The sequence below is a fragment of the Melitaea cinxia genome, chromosome 9, assembly GCF_905220565.1.
Source record: "Melitaea cinxia chromosome 9, ilMelCinx1.1, whole genome shotgun sequence".
NCBI lineage: Eukaryota > Metazoa > Arthropoda > Insecta > Lepidoptera > Nymphalidae > Melitaea > Melitaea cinxia.
Window position 1 is genome coordinate 10,718,092 of NC_059402.1, and position 22,844 is coordinate 10,740,935.

General features: G+C 35.8%; 2 protein-coding genes across 2 annotated transcripts; one reads left to right on the forward strand and one right to left on the reverse strand.

Annotated features, from left to right (window-relative positions):
* The first annotated feature begins 1,421 nt into the window (after positions 1-1,421).
* Positions 1,422-14,427, forward strand: LOC123656131 (DNA (cytosine-5)-methyltransferase PliMCI-like). Its single transcript, XM_045591840.1, has 8 exons — positions 1,422-1,733; positions 1,859-1,964; positions 2,463-2,886; positions 4,445-4,658; positions 4,729-7,738; positions 10,940-11,120; positions 12,385-12,566; positions 14,268-14,427. Exons 1-8 carry the CDS (start codon positions 1,654-1,656, stop codon positions 14,346-14,348), a joined length of 4,278 nt encoding a protein of 1,425 aa, XP_045447796.1. The 5' UTR covers positions 1,422-1,653; the 3' UTR covers positions 14,349-14,427.
* Positions 14,428-14,580: 153 nt separating this feature from the next.
* Positions 14,581-22,668, reverse strand: LOC123656386 (ESF1 homolog). Its single transcript, XM_045592075.1, has 8 exons — positions 21,966-22,668; positions 21,020-21,143; positions 19,981-20,083; positions 19,534-19,651; positions 18,328-18,518; positions 17,541-17,742; positions 17,131-17,325; positions 14,581-15,267 (listed from the first exon to the last, which is right to left on the reverse strand). Exons 1-8 carry the CDS (start codon positions 22,450-22,452, stop codon positions 14,600-14,602), a joined length of 2,088 nt encoding a protein of 695 aa, XP_045448031.1. The 5' UTR covers positions 22,453-22,668; the 3' UTR covers positions 14,581-14,599.
* Positions 22,669-22,844: the final 176 nt, after the last annotated feature.

The window sequence follows — 22,844 nt, forward strand, 5'->3', positions numbered from 1 at the left end:
CACGAGAGTTTCCCTCGATTTCGCTGGGATCCCATGATCAGATTTTGGTTTCCTTATCACGGTACCAAACTAGGGATATCCCCTTTCCAACAAAAAAAGAATTATCAAAATCGGTACCTCCAGTAGAAAGTTATGCGGTATAATACAACGTAGGTCGACGAAAAAAGCGTCAAGTAAAAACGCATTATTGAATATAACTCGAAAAGTAGTTGTTAGATCTCAAATAAATTTAAATGGGACCAATTGGCACACACCACCTTTCGATTAAAACAAAATTTGTCGAAATCGGTCTACCCAGTCAAAAGTTCTGATGTAACATACATTAAAAAAAAAAAAAAAAAAAAAAAAAATACAGTCGAATTGAGAACCTCCTCCTTTTTTGGAAGTCGGTTAAAAAATGAATTCGACTTACAGTAATGCAGCTAGAGCGATAGCGATGCGATTCATTTCCGTTCGTTCCACACGTCGTCTTGCATATCGTGTTTCCTCCGAGCGTTGCGTCGACCGGTTATCGGTTATTGCGTCGATAGGTCACAGGTTCGATTGTTGCATAAGGTGTACAGTGATGATTTATTTATAGCTAATCGAACTAAAAAGTAGAAAATATATTTTAATTAGTGAAACGTGAACCATAAGGTTGAATGTCGCTTGCAAATTCATAGGTAATAAAGATTAGTTTCGCTTGCAGATCGATTTAACAATTTCTATTACCGTCTTTATTTGATTATTGATAACGATATTATTTATACGTCATAGAGTTTAAAATGATATGTATAATAATGACGTAAGAATACTTATTATTTAGGTTTACGTCATTATGATATGTCTCTTTCAGTAATATCTTTTAATAACGAACCTTGTTGTAATTTTCGATGACGAGGAAACTAAATCAAAATTGGTACACCACTTTCTTGGCCGACCGTGCCTAAAAAGTCTATTATTTATTATATACTAGCTGTGCCCGCGACGGACCACCCGCGTGGAATTTAATAATAGTCATTGCTTAGTATATATGTATATTATATTTATATTTTTGTAAGTATATACATATATAGTATTCATATATATGTGTATATATATATATATATATATATATATATATATATATATATATATTGATTTATTTTCCATCACAATAATGTTAATACAATGAAATAGGATCTTATTAATGAAATAACTATAATACGAAATTTTACAACTCGATTAGCGAAAGACTGGTGTTCAAAAAAGGTATAAAATACCTGTACTATAATAGGTCTGTTACATAGAAACTGTTATATAGAATATATATAATAGTTGTGCTGTTATATAGAAAGTTCCCCAATTAATATGGATATACTTTGTCTTGTACCTCTTTTATCTTAGTAGGTACTTAGTCTATGGTCAAACTTGCACTATTAATAAAAAAAATTATTGCATCTGTTAACCGTATCTGACATGAAGTTATAAATTGTAAATAAAATTGGCGCGCATTTGGCGTATTTAGATAGGTTCGTGTATGACAATTAGCAATATAACAGAAAAACATATATTATGTGTATTAGAAAATATATTATTTAGAATTAGTTTATTTTATTGCACGTTTTTGTGTTAACACTTGAAATAAAAACTGTTACTTACATTTAAATGAACTTGTTCAATTAAACTATTAATATGCCAGTCTCAATTGATAGTAAAAGTGATGAAGAAAAAAACCAGGAAGATCAAAATGCGTTTCCTTCCCCTTCACGAAAGTATGCTATATTGAGTACTCAAATTATATAAATAGCAAAAAAGCTTGTAAAAAAGTTATTAGTGACAATGATTTTTTTAAGATATTACTCTTTTTTTCTGTAATCCTCATTGTTATTAATTTCAGATCAAAACGAAAGTCAGCAATGAAAAGTAACCAATCAAAAATTACTCATATGTTTGCCTACAAACGCAGTAGAAGTCCAGACGTAGATCATGAAAAAACGGAGTCTGTAAGAAAATTTTTGCCTTAATAATTTTAAAAATTAAAGTATAGTTAAATGAGTACATTTGTAAATAATTAAAAAAATCTGAGTTAGTTGACATTTTAATATCTTCCACAAAAAATATTATTATTATATTTAAATTACTCTAAAACTGTAACCATGTGTAACTGAGGTAGGTCACAACAGGATATATCATGCTCAAAATCTGGAGCAGCCTGAACGGGCAGTACCTCCATTGCAGAAGATCAATACTTAATAATACTTCTCTCAAGCAGTGTTGTGTTCCTGTGGTGGGTAAGGTCACCAGAGTTCTTAGGGGGATTGGGGGTACAGTTGGCCATGTGCTTGCGATGCTTCTGGTGTTGCAGGCCCCTATAAGCTATGGTAATTGCTCACCATTAGGTGAACCATACTCTTGTTTTTCCGACCTAATTGTATAAGAAAAAGATGTCATAAAAAATACATATCTGTTTAACCATTAACAGTATTTAAAAAAAATTGTAGAAAAAAATTAAAATGGAATCAAAAAATATTTCTGATGCGAAAATGGTAGCCGATGATACTGATACTGATGAAACATCCAGTGATAAACAAAATATAGTACAATCTGATGATAATGATAATTCTGTTATATCTTCACCAAATAGTAATGAAATCATTAAAGACAATGAGTTTAATAACAATTGTGAAACAACCGCTAAGACAAAAGGACACGAGATCCAAAATGAATTTAAAGTCAATAATGAAATATCAGAAATTAAATCACTAAAGGATAATGAAAGTAGGAGTGATTTGCCTGATATGGAGAAATGTGATATTTGCGGACAATTTTTAAACAACTCTGACATAATATACTATCAAGGACATCCACAAGATGCAGTTGAAGAATTTATAGCTTTGACTAATGAAAAACTAGTTTTAGCGTCTGGTAAGATTAATTCTAGATTGTATTTATGCTGATAATTTTATCTTTGAGAATATTAATATAAAGAGTTTTTATGTATTCTCTCACCGATTGTAATGTTTGATTTTGATTAATCAGAATTAGCATTAACCTCAGGACATAGTATACCCAGGTGAAATCACATAATATGTGGACATATTATATCATTAAGTGATTTAATAGTTTTGCCAATTATGTACAAAAGCTATAAGGCTAACTTTAGAGTCATGCTGAGCGTACGCCAACTACCAGGGACACGGTATTGAATATAAAGTATCGATACTGTAGTCATGAGTAGTATCGAAAAAAAAAGTATCATACTCATAAAAGTACCGAAACAAAAGTATCAATACTTCTAGGTTTTGAGTACAAACACAAAAGTACTCGATACTTAGATGTACTGATATTCAACTTCCAAAAAAAAGGTCATCGCTTCAAATTATCGTACAAATTTCAATCAACCAATACATCATTCTCATTTCCTTTTGATACAATACCTGCCAAAAAGTGCTCATTCAGTAAAAGTATCGAATGCAAAGTATTGAGTACAAAAGTATTGGTATTGAATGGTAATGTACTCGTTACTACAAATTATTGTTACTTTACGTGTCCCTAGCGACGACAGCTTAGCTTAGCTGCTTTTTGCAATGAGGATCTGTGCGAGACATTTTAGTATTGCCTGTAGGTATCGGAATGCTTGAGATTAAAGGTGTTCACTCAGCATGACCCTAAAACCTTCCCTGAATGCAGAGGCGCGCATGCGACGATAGATCCGAAGATCACAGCAAAATAATACTTTTATATATGTAATATTAGAATTTATTTCTTTATATACATAATAATAATATACTATGATGAGTAAGGTAGCCAGAGCTCCTGTAGAGGGTCAGAGGTAAGGTCGGCAACACGCTTAGATACATCTAGTGTTGCAGATGTCTACCATAGCCTTAAGAGACTACAGTAATGGCTTTCAATCATGTAGGCCGTACGCTTGTTTGTCGATTCAATGCTGATGGCTGTGTGGTTACGGCATTAAAGAATATAACCACACTCTCTTCCCGTAGGTGTCGTAAGAGGCGACTAAGGGATAACACAGTTCCACTATCACCTTGGAACTTAAAAAGCCGACCGATGGCGGCATAACCATCCAACTACTGGCTTTGAAATACACAGGCCGAAGTCGGGTAGCAGCGTTTTCGGTGCGACAAAGTCAGCCCTGCGGTCACCAACCCGCCTGCCCAGCGTGGTGACTATGGGTAAAACACATGAGTTCACGCCATTTTTGGCTCGAACTTTTGGAGGCCTATGTCCATTATGGATTGCGATAGGCTGATGTGATGATGACTATACTGCGTTGACGCGTGACCGCGTGACGTGTACGCCCACTGAAGTGTTAGCACTGACCACCATCTGCATTAACACCTTTATTCAGAAGTGTTATTCAGAAATGCTTCCCAGAAATTCATACACAGCTTATGATTAGAGCAATTTTAAAATCAGCCTAAAATTGTAAAATTTCCTCAATAATGTAATTGAATTTTAGGTGAAGATGGTGATATAATGGAAAGACCGCAAACCAATATAACTGGATTTTCAATTTTTGATCAACAAGGCCATTTATGCCCCATTGATGGTGGTCTTGTTGAAAATGATGTCAGAATATATATGTCAGGATATCTCAAATCTATTTGTTCTGAGTCACCTGATGTTGATGAAGAATCCATACCAGTGAAAGATGTTGGACCAATTATTGAATGGTAACATTGGTTCAGTAGCTTACTTTTTTAATGTTTTCAAATGTATGTTAAAATAAATATTCACCTACAGGTTTATCCATGGGTTTGATGGTGGAACGAAAAATTGCATTACACTGTCCACTGAATTTGGAGAATACAACCTGCTCAAACCTAGTACCGAATATACACCCTTAATGGACAATTTGTATGAAAAAATTTGGCTCAGCAAAGTAGTGGTTGAATATCTAGAAGAATATCACTACCTCCAACCTACCTATGAAGATTTACTGGAAGTTATTCGAGAATGTACAATTCCAGATTTAGATGACAAAAAGATGTCAGAGGAAATGTTGCACAAACATGCTCAGTTTGTTTGTGACCAGGTTGTAAGCTTAGAAGCAGATGAAGATAATGAGCCCTTGATAACATTACCATGTATGAGAGAACTAATAAAGTTAATGGGTATTAAGTTTGGAAAAAGAAGAGTTCGTGCAAAAATTGATTATAAAAAGATAGATAAAAAAGCATGGACAAAAGCCACTACTACTCCACTTGTTAGGAAAACTTTTGAAAGTTTCTTTACTAATCAGCTAGACAAGACAAATCACGAACTTGTGTTAAGAAGGAAAAGGTGTGGTGTGTGTGAAGCTTGTCAACTACCAGACTGTGGAGAATGTAATGCATGTCGAGCAATGCTGAAATTTGGTGGGCATGGACGAACAAAAAAGGCATGTGTTAGAAGACTTTGCCCTAATATGGCTGTGCAACAAGCTGATGATTCAGAAATAGAAGATGAAGATGACTATCAACATATAGCAGAAAAACGTCAAATGGATAAAATTGATGATACTGTTCCAGTTAAGTTGACGGGAGCAAATACTAAAAAACTTAAATGGATAGGGGAACCTATTAAAGCAGATTCTACAAAAATTTACTACAAGAGAGTGGAGATTGATGGTGCAGAGCTTCAAGTGGGAGATTTTGTAATGGTTGAAGCATCACAAAGTAATATTCCAGCATTGGTTGCGAGAGTTACATACATCTGGAAAGAAATTATAAATCCTAAGTCTGGTTATTTCCATGGGGAAGTTTTCATAAGATCTTCTGACACTGTTCTGGGTGAAGTTGGTGATCCACGAGAAGTGTTCTTAGGTAATAGATGCTGCCACGGTGCACCTCTTTCGTCTATTTTAAGAAAAGCACATGTTGAAAAAAGAGACCCGCCAAAGGATTGGTTTAAATTAGGAGGTAAAGAAGTAGCTGATGAATACTTTGAAGATGATGGTAAAACATATTTCTATCAAAAATACTACGAAAGATTTACCGCGCGATTCGAAGATCTGCCAATAGATCCGGAGTGTCCAAATGATCTCAGGAAACACAGATTTTGTCCATCTTGCGAGCGCAAAACCAAGCGTGATGCGAAAGATATCCCGAAAGTATTTGGTAAATTATCAGAAAAAACTTCAGTTGTCTCCGAGGCAAACCGAAGTGAGTGGACAAGTGTAAGGTGGCGTGATCATGATTATAAGAAAGGCAGTGGTGTATTTCTAAAACCTGGGACTTTTAAATTTAAAAATACCTACAATAATAACAATAATAGCAATGGAAAGTTTAAATTAGAAAAGGTCGATGAGGACATTTACCCAGAGTATTATAGAAAAAGTGATAATTGTTTAAGAGGCTCTAATATAGATACTGGTGAACCATTTTGCGTTGGTTACATAGCCGCTATTACCGCAGCAAGTGAAGGTCCCCTAGTCGTACCTCAAGATATTTATATTAAAGTCAACATTTTGTATAGACCTGAGAACACGACTAATAGATTTCCACATCATGAAGATCTTAATGTAGTGTATTGGAGTGATGAAATAAAGGAAGTATCGTTTTCGGCAGTCGTAGGTCCCTGTCATTTAGTTTATGTAGAAAACATTCCACAGAAAGATCATATATACGATTGGCTCGAAAAAGACCCCTGTAGAATTTATTTTAGAATGGCTTTTAATAAAGCCACGGGTCAGATTGAAGATGTTCCGCAACAAGCGAAGAGCGTAGGACGCGGAGATAGGGGTAAAGATAAGGGAAAAGGTAAAGGCAAGTCGAGCAAACCTGTGGTTACTGATGTCATGACAACCCCAGAAACAAATATTAGACCTTTGAGGACTTTGGACGTGTTTGCTGGTTGTGGCGGTCTATCCGAAGGTTTGCATCAATCCGGCATCGCAGAGTGCAGGTGGGCGGTGGAAAATTTGGAAGCGGCAGCTCACGCGTATTCTCTTAACAACAAAAACTGTATAATATTCAATGAAGATTGCAATGCGCTGTTGAAAGATGCAATGTCCGGGGCGACACACAGCGGAGGCGGTCTGAGACTGCCGATGCAGGGAGAAGTCGAACTCCTCTGTGGCGGGCCTCCTTGTCAGGGTTTCTCGGGAATGAACAGGTTCAACTCGAGAGAGTATTCGAACTTTAAAAACTCGTTGGTTGCGTCTTATCTTTCATTCTGCGATTTTTATCGACCAAAATATTTTATACTCGAAAACGTGAGAAACTTCGTGGCTTTCAAGAAAGGCATGGTTCTGAAGCTGACGCTTCGGACACTGCTGGATATGGGGTACCAGTGCACCTTTGGAATCCTGCAGGCTGGCAATTATGGAGTTCCTCAAACGCGACGGAGGTTAATAATATTAGCCGCGGCTCCCGGTTACAAATTGCCATTATATCCGGAGCCTACTCACGTCTTTAGTAGACGCGCATGTTCTTTGACTACCACAATCGACGGTAAACGATTCGTTACGAACATTCAGTGGGATGAATCGGCGCCTCGGCGGACCTGCACGATCCAAGATGCGATGAGTGACCTGCCACAAATATGTAACGGGGCTAACAAGACCGAAATAGATTACGGATCTATGCCCGAGACTCACTTCCAGAGATTAGTGAGAAGCAGAGATGAGACAACCAGACTACGTGACCATATATGTAAAAACATGGCACCGCTCATACAAGCTAGGATGAGCAGAATACCCACAACCCCGGGCTCCGACTGGAGAGACTTACCGAACATATCAGTTACTTTATCAGATGGAACTAAATGCAAGGTAAGAAAACTTTTAGTGCACTAATATAAACATATAAACATATAATAACAAGTAGATATTTGTATAAATTTTAATTAAAAAGAAATTAATATCTAAAGGTTATTCAGTACAGGCTTATATTATTGGTAAAGATGTGTGACGACCGCTCTGGTGTCACGGTGCATGTGCCGTGTCGGCGGCGGGTTCGATTCCTGCTCGGAGTGGATAGTAGTGGTTATACAAATATTTATTTCCGGTCTGGCTGTTAGTCCTTGTAGATCTCCCCACCGTGCCTCGGAGAGCACGTTAAGCTGTCGGTCCCGTTTGTTTATCATGCACACCTGATAGCGATCGTTAATCATAGTAGGGAATATATTCGCCAACCCGCATTGGGTGCATGGTGGATTAAGCTTTAATCGAATCGGATCGGATCGGATCGGTGGTAGCTTAACTTTTACCTGAAATTAATAAATTCAGAGGCGATTCAAGAGTGCTTTTAAGTCTTAAAACTTTTAATAATTTTGTAATTGTCAAAACATTTTGAACTTTATTGAAGAATTCAACACTTTAGTTCTATGCAAGTTCATATATTTTTTACTTATTGAGTCCAGTTGTAACTAAAATAAGTTAGCCTCAAAATAAGCAACCATTAGGTAGATCTATGTAACAAGTAAGTGTATGATAGCGTCATGTGTGATCGAAAAACCGCCTCTGATTTTTAACAGCCGTAGTTCAAGCAAACGGAAATTGTAGCTATGTGTTATTCTATATCCCAAGCTATCTATGTACCAAGTTTCATTAAAACCGGTCCAGCAGTTTTTGCGTGCATAAGTAACAAACATACATAAAAAATACAACCAAATTGAGAACCTCCTCCTTTATTGGAAGTCGGTTAAGAAGTATTTGTACAATTTCTATTCTCGTGCAAGTGGGACAGAGCACCGCGTTCCCTTATAACAACTATATTCAAAGTTATACGTAATAAATTATAGTTTAAAAAAAACTAAAAAACCATGCTTTTATAGCTAATCAAACTAAAACGTAGAAAATAATTTTTAATTACAAAGATTTTATATTACAGTTGTAGAAGATCGAACAATCAATCATAATTAATTACTTCAAAATAGAATTATAAGAAAATTTAAGTTATTAAGAGAATAATTCAATTCAGAGTAAAAAACGTGAGATGCATTTACTATATTTTCATAACTTTTTACCAGAGCTGGGCACCGTTAATCAAATGGTTAGCTTCGTTAATCGCTATTACGCTAATACAAAAATTAGTTTCGTTAAACGTTAAAACGTTACATTTTAGAAGATTTAACGCAAGTTAAAGTTAATCGTTAATCGTTAACATATGCCTAAAAAAGCATTATCTGGGGGCACGGTAGTGCCCCCGCCAAGACGAGCCAAAAAAAAAAAACGAAAAGCACTACCTATCTTTTCTCGAAGTGCTTCGTCGTTTTTTTGAACCCCCATAACTTGGGTTTGGATTATACTAGATAAACAAAATTATCGGAATATAATGTCAATAGTGGACTTATTAAACATATAAAGTTTCAATTACATAGCTCTTATCTTATACTTTAGATTTTATTGATGTCTAAAAAACCCCGATTTCGTCACTCACTGATGATCATCAAAATTCTTAGAGTACTTCCTGAAGTCCCAGAAAGCTGAAATTTGGTATGTAAGCTAGTATTAGTACACAAACAAGAAAAAAATTCCAAAACTTGGAACTTTTACCCCCCAACCCCTTAAACTAGGGGATGGAAGTTTGTATGAGACTTCCGCAAATTTTGATGCTAGAGGTCTGAAAATTGATATAGGGACTCCTAGTTACTCCTTCTTATAAATAATAATAATAAAATACATAAAAAATAAAAATCGGTTATTAGTTTAGGTCGAAAATTTACATTGTGTAATTTTGGTATTTAAGTTTTGGCGGAGGTCCGTTTGCCTATCAGTTCAACATAAAATCAAAAACAGCGTGCTTAAACCGAATATGGTGAAGATTGGATGATATTTATGGTATAAAACGTGTCGGAAGTAAAATGCAGCTATAATATTGTCATAAGCAACTTACAAAAAGAAGTGAAATCCCACCAAAAACATTTTCATGTAAAATGTTGCCAAGACGAGATCATATGGCTCGCACTGTCAAAAAGTTATCAGATCTCATGTAGAGCCAAGCTTCTAACTCTACACGTCCTAAATCTACAAGCCCTAACTTCACAAACTCTACACCTTGTGTACCACCTACGAGTGCCGGCGCGCTCGACCAAACTTGTCGAAACCTGTTTTTCCCGCCGCGCGCGGTGCGTACTTCCATTGGGTTAACTGTTAACGGGTCCGTTAACCATTTTATAAGTTAGCTTAAAAGTTAATCCGTTACTCGAAGTGTTAACTTCGTTAATTAACTGTTAACGGATTAACGAGTTAATGCCCAGCTCTGCTTTTTACTATGTTTTTATAACTATCCGCACATAAATAGTTACATACATACGTATTTATGTATGTCTGTAGTTACATACATACGTATTTATGTATGTATGTAGTTACATACATACGTATATTATATGTATATATAATCACGCCTCTTTCCCGTAGGGGTAGGCAGAGACCACGTCTTTCCACTTGCTACGATCCTTACATACTTCTTTCGCTTCGTCCGCTTTCATTTTTCCTTTCATGCATGCTCTTCGGTTTAGGGTACTCTTGACCTGTCCTTTTTTAATAGTTGCAAGTAGAATAATTGTTACATTTAATATATCAAGCACCCCACGCTTTCTACTCTTAATTTAATTATTCACATTGCCTACCCTACCCCCGACACTATCCAGGAGATTTGGCTACTTTTCTCACCTCAGGATTACAACACTAATTGAGAGTAGTATTATTTAGCTCTCATCTGTGAGGTAGAGGTACTTTACCCAGAACGGGCTGCTCCAGATATTGAGCAGGATATTTCCCGATGAGTAAGATGAACATGTTGCTTTCTATTATTTTTTATAAAATTATACTCTACACCTACACCGTCAATATATCATCTCCTTTGCCCTAAGGTTGCCTGGAAGAGATTGCTCTTGAGCGATAAGGCCGCCTTTTGTACATTTTTTTTTTCTACAAATTATTGCTAATGTTGCTTGCTTATTTTATTTGTATGGTGTACAATAAAGTGTTAAATAAATAAATAAAAATAATATGTAATTTAATAAACAGGTGCTGCAGTATCGCTACGATGATAAGAAGAACGGTCGCTCGTCATCGGGCGCGAGGCGCGGCGTGTGCGCATGCGCGAGCGGCGGCGCGTGCTCGCCGTCCGACAAGCAGGAAAACACACTCATCCCCTGGTGCCTCCCGCACACCGCCAACCGGCACAACAACTGGGCTGGCCTCTACGGTAAACTTCGCACTCGGCTCGCGATTATCGAGAGATCGATTGCTTCCTACTAATTATAGCTTGTCTGAATGAGGCACAACGACTGGGCATTTCTCTAAGGTGAGCTAAATTTCGCATTTAGCTTGCGATTATCGCGCAATCGATTGCTTTCTACTATAATTTGTCTGAAGGTACAATAATTTGGGCAGCCCTTTATGATGAGCAAAAAATAATAACAAAAAAAAAAAAATATGTACAAAAGGCGGTCTTTTATCGCTAAAGAGCGACCTCTCGATTAATGATGTGGTGGAAAATTTAATCACTGCATGTGATAAAATTAGAGTCAATAAGTCATTAGGATATAGATATGTCATAGGTTAATTAGGATATACTCGTAGACTTTCCGAGGCAGGCTATAGGTACGGGGGCCACAGTTAGTACATTTATATGTAAAACTAGCTGACCCCGCAAACCTTTCTTTGCCATATATGTTATTAACCCGCTTAATCCCCCCCCCCCCCTACAACTTAGGGGTATGAAAAATAGATGTTGGCCGATTCTCAGACCTACCCGATATGCCCACAAAATTTTATTAAAATCGGTCGAGCCGTTTCGGAGGAGTTCAATGTTTAACACCATGATACGAGATTTTATATATTAGAGATATATCATATGAAAAATAAGCTTATTAAAGTAATGGATTTGGAGCAATCTGTACACACAGCCGTTTTGTATCTACCGAGTGCGACACTATTTAAAAGTGCTTAGAAATTAGTATTAATGTATTGTTTAAATGTGGAAATAAGTGTGGGTCTCCCTAACGCTCTCACGTTAATCTGTCCGTCTCGGTTGTTATCATGGACACCCAAAAGCGATCGTTGGTCATATTAGAGAATATATCCGCCAACCCGCAGTGGTATAGTGAGGTGGATTAAGCTCCGATCCTTCTCGTATATGGAGAAAGAGACAGTGGCATGTTACAGACTGAATCGATCGATTTCATTACAACCCAACTCCTTGTGTTATGTCGTAAAAAAAAAATTCTGAACCCTTTTGAAGCTCACGTGATATTGTTTTTTTTTTTATGTCACTAGGTCGGCAAACAAGCGTACGGCTCACCTGATGGTAAGCGATTACCGTAGCTTATAGACGCCTGCAACACCAGAGGCATCGCAAGCGCGTTACCGACCCAATCCCCAACCCCCCCAGGAGCTCTGGTCACCTTACTCACCAACAGGAACACAATACTGCTTGAAAACAGTATTAAAACGTGATATTGTCGCAGGGCGCCTGTCGTGGGCCGGCTACTTCAGCACGACGGTGACGGACCCCGAGCCCATGGGCAAGCAGGGCCGCGTGCTGCACCCCGCGCAGCACCGCGTGGTGTCGGTGCGCGAGTGCGCGCGCTCGCAGGGCTTCCGCGACGGGTACCGCCTCGTGGGCTCCGTGCAGGACAAGCACCGCCAGGTGCGTTGGACTAGTGCTCGCCCGGTGCTCGCCGATTCGACCATCATTATCATCATCATTACAGCCTATACAGTCCACTGCTGGACATAGGCCTCCACAAGTTCGCGCCAAAAATAACGTGAACTCATGTGTGTTGCCCATAGTCACCACGCTCGACCATCGACCATCATTCATTTCAATTGTGACTGACCGTTATCAAGGTTTTGTTGTCAAAGACTACTTCTAATAAACAAAAGAGTATTATGCGTGTGTTTCAAATACACGATAGTGTGTGTGTGTGTGTGTGTGTGTAATGTTTTTTTATTGATTTAATGTATTTTTATGCATAATTAAAAAAAAATCTTAGCATTCTGCACTCCTACTCTATATAAACTGCAAGTGTGCGAAATTTCATACTTCTCCGTTCGCGCAATTTTCGTAAAAAGGGGTACGAAGTTTTTGCTTCACGTATTATAGATAATAATATTTATTTATTTCGACTATTTGGTGAATAGCAAAAACATTTTGCAACGGTTATAGCTACATTAGTACAAAACTGTATCGCAATCATTAACGTCCGCCTCACAAAGTTAACTAAATGTAACAAATATAACCAAACATAATACTTATAATCGTTAAGAAAATAATTGAACGAACGCTGATAAAAATAATTGTGTTTGCAGGCAAACAAAAAAAAAAAAATCGACTTCAATTATATTGACAAGTAATACAACATAGGTAGTCGAAAAAATAGTCAAGTAAATACGCATTATCATGATAAACATCTGTTTTCGATTAAATTAAAAATTATCAAAATCGGTACACCCAGTAAAATGTTATGCGGATTTTCAAGGGTTTTCTCTCGATTTCTCTGGGATCCCATCATCATATCCTGGTTTCCTTATTATGGTACCACGCTTGGGATATCTACTTTCCAACAAAAAAAGAATTATCAAAATCGGTTCATAAACGACGAAGTTATCGCCGAACATACATTATATATATATATATATATATACATATATATATATACATATATATATATATACATATATATATTGTATATACACATATATATATATATGTATGTGTGTGTGTGTATGTGTGTATATATATACGGTCGAATTGAGTAATCTCCTCTTTTTTTTGAAGTCGGTTAAAAAAAGGAGTGCATGATGTGGATTAAAAAGACAAAGTGTATTGTGTAAAAACGAATGTTTGTGTGCGTGTGTGTATGTGACTGTGTGAAATAGTGGGACTGCCGGAAAGCGGGAGCAAAAGGACCTGCATAGAACTCATTGGGTGTAATGCCCATAGTCACCACGCTGGGCAGGCGGGTTGGTGACCGCAGGGCTGGCTCTGTCACACCGAAGAATCTGCTGCCTGTTTCTTATCTGTGTATTTATAAGCCTGTCGGAAGATAGTTTATCCCGCCATCCGCCGGCTTTCATGGTTCAATGTTGGTAGTAGAACTTAAATTACAGTTTGTTAAAATAAAGGCGCGCGGTATGAAAAAACATGAGGCTTTAACTCATCTGAAACAACGAAACAGCAGCGACGCTGAAAGTAACAGTTTACAGCGCTTTTGCTGTAGCGAGATATATGTCTGTATACTAGCATACCAACGTTGACAGATATTACTTAATAGGCAGAACAAAATTATATTTTTATCATTATATATAGTAACAGTAATGTATTATTAACGCCCATATTTATCTGCAGGTTGGAAACGCAGTGCCGCCGCCAGTAGGCGCAGCTCTCGGCAGAGAAATCAAGAAAGCATTGAGTGTCTCTAAATTATAGCAATGACATATTATTTTTGTAAGTGTGAAAAAGTGTTGTGTAATAATAATCAAAGTACTATTAAAAAGTTTTAAGTATATATTCTGGTTTTATTTCTTTTTTCGTTTGTAGGCATATTATATAATAATTATTTTATTAATAATTATAATTATTTTACACGGCTATAAAGTATAAACATTTAATTTAAACTTAAAATCCATGGTATTGAAATTTAATGTAAATAAATGTCACATTGATCTTTTTTTAAAATATTATTTATTTAAAACTTGTTTAGTTTTTCTCTTAATATTTTTAACTAAGACATTTAGTTCGGCGTCTTCTCTCCTTTTCTTTGGCGTATTTTCAGATATTACGCTATCTCTTGGTCGTCTTTTTAATTTCTCCTGAATAATTTTCTCCATATTCTTTGTTTTCTTAAAGTTAGGATCAGAGGGATCAATGTTATACAGATGGGAGTCATACAAGGCAGAAAATCTTTCGTCATTAAGATTTATTTCAAAGTCTGGAACTGACTCTTTCTTATCTTTCATTTTTTCTTTTAGTTTTCTTTTCCTTTTAGATTTCTTAGTGATATTTTCTGCTTCTTGTATTTTTTTCAAACTGAAATGCTCTTTGCCATCCTCTTCATCTAACAATAATTCCAGCTCTGCCTTTCGTTTTTCTTCATCTTCAGAGTTCTGACTTTCATTTTCCGTATTTTCAGTTATATTCTTAGATTTCCTACTCTTAAATTCGGGTTTATTGAATTCTTCCGCAAAGTATGGATCATTCATATCAATATCTGACGGCACTTCATCATCAGATGAATTTTCATCAGAATTATCTTTGTTATTCTCTTTTTTATTCTTCAACTTGCGTTCTTTTTTCTTTTCTTTTCTCTTTTGTAATAGTTGTTCAAAAGGTGTCAAATTTTTGGTATCTGAAAATAATTGACAAATATATACATGTTACGCTCAAAGATCGAAAACGCTCATTGAGCGGAAAAATAGCTCACAACGCGATGTGGTCACAGTAAAACACCCACATAGCGAAATTCGTGTTATGGCTCTAATGAAAACGCGCACGACGCGTTGTGGCAATCAAAGAAAGACCAAATAGCGAAATTCGTGTCGTGGCTTACATGCTATTCGATCTCAACGCGTTGTGGCAATGAAGAAAAGCCATGACGCGTATGGAATACTATTTGATTACAACGCACACTACTTTCCGATATAGATCCTACTAGGCCTAGGCTGGAAACGTTTTGGTAGATGTCCGAAATATTTTTCATTTTATAAAATCACGGCATAACGTGTTTCTCATTATCAAATATATTAAGTATATAATTATATAAATTAAAATGAAACGATATTTATTATTTATTGAGATTACTTTATATTAAAAAAAAAATCAATGTATTAAGTAATAAATCACTGAACACAAAATATTCATATCATTTGTAAATTACTCATAATTCACATAAAATGATAAGGGTTTTAATTTTTTCATGACAATTAAAATTCTTTCAAGAAATAAAAATATTTAACACAAATGTTTATTGATCACCAATACACAACAACAATGTACCTTATATTAGAAATAACTATAATTGTGAAAAATAAGTATTTGATTGCTATTTATTTTTACATGAACTGTTACTGTGGCCTTTTGAGTTGCATTTTATATTCTTGGAGCGACACTTGCACTTTTTATCAATACAGTATCTTTTGCAGTGGCACATTATAAACCCTTGCTTACTTCCAGACGATAACATAGATGCCGAGCGAAGTGTTAACGATGAAGTTGAGGGCACATCACAAATGTTAATAAAGTTGGTTTCAGAAAGTGTAAATTCATTACGTGCATAAAGTCTATCGAGTGTACCTTCCTTGTTTCCTAACTGGTAGAGACCTGATGGATTAATGCTCATAACAACACACATAACATTCCTGGGTGCTGCACGTCCTCTATCAACTTCAGGAACTCTAACTAAAACGTTAGTACCAATTTCAACACAGGGAAATTTCAAATTAGACAATGAAACCATTTTGTTTGCCTGTTCCTGTAGACCTAATTTAGCACATTCTCTTTCAACGTTTATGCTATTCTTTCTGAAACAGAGCTTACAAGTTACATTTGCTCCAAATCCTTCGTTCTCATTGCTTTCTCCGCAGATAACGTGTACATATTCATGACAGTCTAAGCACTTGTGAGCTCCTGTGTCGTGATATGGTTAACACAATGAATGCTCAGAACGCGTCATGGCTTTTCTTCATTGCCACAACGCGTTGAGATCGAATAGCATGTAAGCCACGACACGAATTTCGCTATTTGGTCTTTCTTTGATTGCCACAACGCGTCGTGCGCGTTTTCATTAGAGCCATAACACGAATTTCGCTATGTGGGTGTTTTACTGTGACCACATCGCGTTGTGAGCTATTTTTCCGCTCAATGAGCGTTTTCGATCTTTGAGCGTAACATACATACATAATAACACAATAGATTATTTCAAAAATTAATTGTGATATTATTTTATTGTATCATAAGAATTAGTGTAACTAACTGACCATTGTTTTATAGTTTGTAACTATAAAACAATGGTCCAAAGACCTGTTTTAAAAATAATAAGGGTTGGATCCCAATCTGCTACTCTGCTCAATAAAAGATCGGCATAAAATATAAAATAGCCTTATTTTTTTAATATCTAATTTTAGAGTAATTTAGCACTTGAAATTTGATTTAAATCCTTGACTATCTGGAATTTAGTCATGTGCATATCCACAAGGCAAAGAAAATTACATACCTTCATTTAATTTCTTCTTTACTAATTCATCTGCCTTTTCTTTAAGTCCCATGCCCCATGTAATTTCCATTTCCATATCCTTGTTTTGTTTCTTCTCTTCCTTTTTCTCAATGTCTTGCAGTAACATTTTGTATTTCTGTATAGGATCATCAGTTTCATCACTTGATTTTTGTTCCTGTTCTTCTGTACTTTCATCTGTAAGTCACAATAATAATTTTGAATAGAAGATCTTACTTATATATTACAATTAATTAAATTAAGAGCCTTATTGATGTCACAAATTAAGCTGCCAAAAATTATGGTGACATCAGCTAGCAACAGTGACTGGTATACATTTGGCAGACCACAATTATGTAGAACATCGTTTTGACCTATATTACCAAAGATGTTAATAAAGAATTGTGCATTACCTTCACTGCTGGATGCTAAATATTCTTTTAAATCTAAATCATCTATTTTCCCATCAAGTGCGCTTTTAATTGCTTCAGCTCTGTTTGGATTAGTGGTGTCCCATGTGAGGTCTACCTTGGCCTGTTGCAAGGCTGTTGTTGTGAACAAACGTGGTTTGTATTTTGTCAAATCAGGCAGCTTGTTACATACTTCACGAGGCTCCTATGTAGTAAACAAAAAAAGAGTTTGAATATGCTATACTTAATAAATAATTGGACTGATTTGATGACTTATTTCTGTCATGACATTAAATTGTAAACTAGGGGTCAAAATTAGAGTCATGGCGAAATTAGGATGAATCAGTATTAAATTTCATTTATGTGATAGTGGATATAATCAAATATTTTATCACATAATGACTGTGTTTGTTTATACTTTTTTGTAAAATAAAGAACCACTATGGTGTAGTCGTAGGCATGCTCGTAGTCGGCGGTCGCGGGTTTGGTTCCGGCGGGGGGAAGGGGTTGTATTTGTACAAATATTTCTTCACAGTCTGGCTGTCTGCCCTTGTAGACCCCTACCGTGCCTTAGAGATCATGTTATGCAGTCGGTCCCGGTTGTTATGATATACACCGGATAGCGATCGGTACTCATAATAGGGAATATATCTGCCAATCCCTAAAATGTGAAGCGTGTTGGTTTAAGCTTCGACCCTTCTACATGAAGAGGGCTATATCCAGCAGTGGGATGTGAGTGATGAAAAGCTGAATCAATCAATCAATAGAAAGAATATTATAATACATTTACCTGGTCGAAAGTGGTCTCGTCGGGTATAAAGCGCATATCCAGCTTCGTAGCGCTGCTCTCGTACTCCATGCCGTCGCATTCACTGTACAGCTTGTCGGCCGTAGCCACTGAGTCGCACTCGACCACCGCGTAGTAGTACTTCAATCTATTCAGCTGGTAGCGACGTAGTTTCTCCATGTGATATTTTGAACCTAGAATTTTTTTATAAAAGTTTTTAAGTTTTCCTTTCAAATACTTTTACAGGACATAATGTAAATAGCAATGGCGGTCGCGGCTTGGATCTCCGAAGATGGCATATATATATGTGTATATATTTTACAATTGTATTGGTTATACTGATGTTTGCTGTGGTATGAGCAATTGTGTTTATATAAATACTAAACATATTGTGCGTATTTGTGGACCCCAGAAACAGGAGTAATTCCTATAGTGCGTTCAACGAGCCGAGATACCAAATGTAAACAAACCAAATGCGAGGTCATTCAACTATGCAGGGTTTTGTAACTCTTTTTGTACTTACACAAAAATTTTAAATGTAAAATATATTTATATTTTGTAATTACTGAATTAAATATAATTAATTAAATATAATTATGTATTTAAGATTTGATACTTCTTAAATAATAATTATCGAAATATAAAAATCACCCGAGCGCTTCAGGACACGAAATGAAATAAAAATAAATAATACAAATTCAAAGGGCCGTACGCGGTCCGATTGTTTTCAAGGCCAGTTAAAATATCGTTCGACCTTGCAGAGAGACGTGCAGCAGATAGCAAACAAACAAGATAGAAAGAGATAGACTACATTTCGTTTGTTCCGTCGTCGCTACGAAAAAATGATGGGCTTTGTTTACATTTGGTATCTCTTCTCGTTGAACAGACTATAGTGGCGGTTGTTGACTGAGAGGCGTTTATTTATTATTGTTATTATATATCCCTAGACAACAACGTCTACAGAATCGCCATAATGTCGGAAATATAAAAATAACAATCTTAGTGCCGTGTAAGTCAAAGTATTATTTAGTATTTGTTTGTAATCAATATGTCATAGTTATAACATAGTTTATACCAGTAGATTAATACAGTTTATTTTTTTATCTAACCATTCAAAAGTTTTCTCGTTGCATTAATAAATGGTAATTTGTAAGAGTAATTGTCATAAACTATTATATTCATACAAAATTAAAAAAAATGCAAAATTACCTTCTTCATTGCCGCCATCATCTGAAAGTCTGTCAGTCTCCGTCTTTTCTGTTAACTCAATTGGTCCTCTCAATTCTTCCTCTTGCATTCTTTTTAAACCATATTCGGAAGGATAAATCTTAAAAGAAAATAAAAGAGAAAATTGATATCCAACACTTAAATACAGTTGGCACATTTGTTAAAGGTATTGAAATTTGTCTTATAATGGCATCTGGCAAATATTTCAATCTACGGGGAAAATATTTCTAGCAATCAATAGGTGTCACTATTTTACAGATAATTTATAAGGCCGATAACATACCGATACCGATATGATATAGTTATATGTGATAGATTTATTGATTCAGCATGTGACAGCCATGGGAAGGGTTGGTAAAAAGTAATATTAAATCTAGTTAAAATAAATTAATACTAGTTTATTCAAATTAAAAAAAAAAAAAAACTAACAGTAACATGATGTATGAGACCACCTGGTGGTAAGAATGAATTAAGTAGCACCATAAGATCAGATGCTTTGATGTAATCCCAATCCATATGACAAATTGCAATCCTGAAATGAAAATATATCATAAATTAATTAAAAATTTATAAAACATGCTTTTTTAAAGCAAAAAAAAAAAAAAAAAAAATTATAATTTATAATAATTTTAATATATAACATGGTAGTATAATATTTGACTTTACTTTAAACTTTTTTGCTCAACCGAAATCACTGTAAACTCTCTTCTCTATCATATGAGAAAAAGCCCTTGGCTAGCTTAATACACATTGCTTTTCCACTACAATTTGTCAATAAATTATTATATTTGTATAATTAGATATATGAGCTAACTGAGGTAGGGCACAAAAGGAAATTTCTTGCTTAAAATATAGAGCACCTAAATAACACTGTTTTCAAGCAGTGTTGTGCTCCTGTTGGTGTGTAAGGTGACCAGAGCTCTTGGGGGGAATTGGGGATGGGGTCGGCAACGTGCTTGCAATGCTTATGGTGGTGCAGACATCTATAAGCTACAGTAATAGCTTATAATCAGGTGAGCGGTACGCTTGTTTGCCGATATAGTTTTAAAAAATAAATAAAAAGAGTGAATTATAGTTTTATAGACACTGTTTAGAACAGTGTATGAATTATTGATAAACTAGCTGCGCCTAAATTTAAGAAAAACATAGTAAAATATATATATAGCTTATGGCCTTTCTCAGTAAATGGATGATTCAACACTAAAAGAGTTTTTCAATTCGAACCAGAAACTATGACATTCAAAGAAAAACAAACAAACTAGTCATCTTTAGAATTGGTTGTAGTACAAATTAAAAATGATACAAGAATGCTGTATGTTTGATTATATTTTTCGTTAATTTAATCTGTAAAGCAAAGAAATTAAAACGTGTTACTCAGTCATAACTACATTAAGACCATATAAAAATTTAAAATGTATTTTTTAAAGTAAATATCACCACAAGCTAAGATAAATGGAACTGTAGATACCTTCTCGTGGATTCTTCAGTAGTCTCTGCATCAGCGTCTAGTTCCCCCCACTCATGTTCTACCTCACTATCTTCTTCACTTTCACTACTTTCTTCATCACTTGATGAATCAGTCATAATAAAACCTGAAGTATACACATGTTACTCTTAATACACATTGATGCATCCTGTGTAAAATGGTTCAAATGACATGAAAATACCATTTTCCTATTTCTTTTTCTTCTTTAGGATTAAAGGTTTTCAATAGGTCACCATTTTCCTAAAGAACCTAGTTTCAAATGTATGCATCGAAGGCAACAATGAGCTTGATATCTTAGCAATTGGATTTTTAAGAATATTCTATGGCTGAGGTTATTCGGACACTAGCGCGACTACGTGCGGTAATTTAGCGTGGCTAGTACTTCTTGAGGAAAAAAAAGAAATCCCACAGACCTCAAAATTAGACCATTCATCAACATAATTTCGTTCCTGACGTCTTCGGCGCTTCAGAAGGTGCAGCCCCTTCGCTCTTGCGTAAAAGCAGTTGCATAAGTGCAGACACCCACGCTTGACTAAGCAGCTTCGGATTTTTGGTCCAATTCGGCAGCCAGCCTCAGTCGTTCCGGCGGTCTGCTGGGTGCCTGGGGTCCCGAGTGTCTGCGTTTTGTTACAGCAGGCGGGAGCTGCCCTCCCACCATGCTTCCAGCTTCTAAAGAACACTCTAAGGATATTCAGCGTGATTAAATTACGGAAACAGAACCACAATAGATTTGAAACTGACATACTGTAGTCTGTAGTGCCAGTCACACTCAAATGCAGCTGGAGTCATGCTAGTGTCCAAATAGCCATATTGTTAATCTATATTAGATAAATACTGAAGAATTATACATCATTTCTCAAAACTCGAAATGTAGTACTTGTTAAAATACATTAAAAGTAAAATTTATGAAAATTAATTGATTCTTTACCTTCTCCACGAGCGTAATCAACATCTAAATCTAGTAGTCGATTCTTAATTTTCGTGTCCAAATCACCACGAACGAGTTTGTCGTTTTTATTTAATTCAGGTTTTTCGCTCTTTTCGTTTTCGTTATCTTCGTCGTCACTTGGCCTCCGTCTGACAAACTGACCTACACTCGATTCGGTTTCATCCTCCTTGTAGGCTGAATTACGAGTTTCTTCACTTTTTGATCGATTGTTGGTACTAGATTCCAAATCATCGTCACTTTCGTCAGATTCATCCAAATCGTAATATTTACGTAAATTTTCCGTGGACGTTTCGTTTATAGGTCTGCCTCGTTTATCAACTGTGTATTTTACTTTAAATTTTTCATCACTAAACATAGACTGAAACCTTTTATCTATTTTAACTTTTCGTTCATGTTTTGGGATTTGTCTGTAACGCGGATCATTTAAATACTTGGCAAATCGATTGTCTTTTAGGATATCACCCATTTTCAATAATTAATTAAAGTTTAATTCTATTCTTTTTTAACAACACGAACTAACCTTTAAGGACACAATTACACTTATAGCTTTGTAAAATGTAAAATGTGACAAGCAAGTGACAAGCAAATCACATGTCACAAGTGATTAAAAATAAACGTGTTAATGACAGAAGCAGAAGGAGTAAGTATTCTATCATCTATGTTCCACTTAAGGCCCGCAACGCCATTGATTACGACCGCTGAAATTGCCGTTTCCGGTTCCATTGACGTAAAAACGCAGCAGCCGTTATTATAGGCGAATTTTATAGGTGGAAGTGTTAAACGCATATTTGAGTGCTGTATGTTCACAATATGGCGGCAAGATAGAATACGCAGCTGTAGGGGTTTTGAGTAAATATT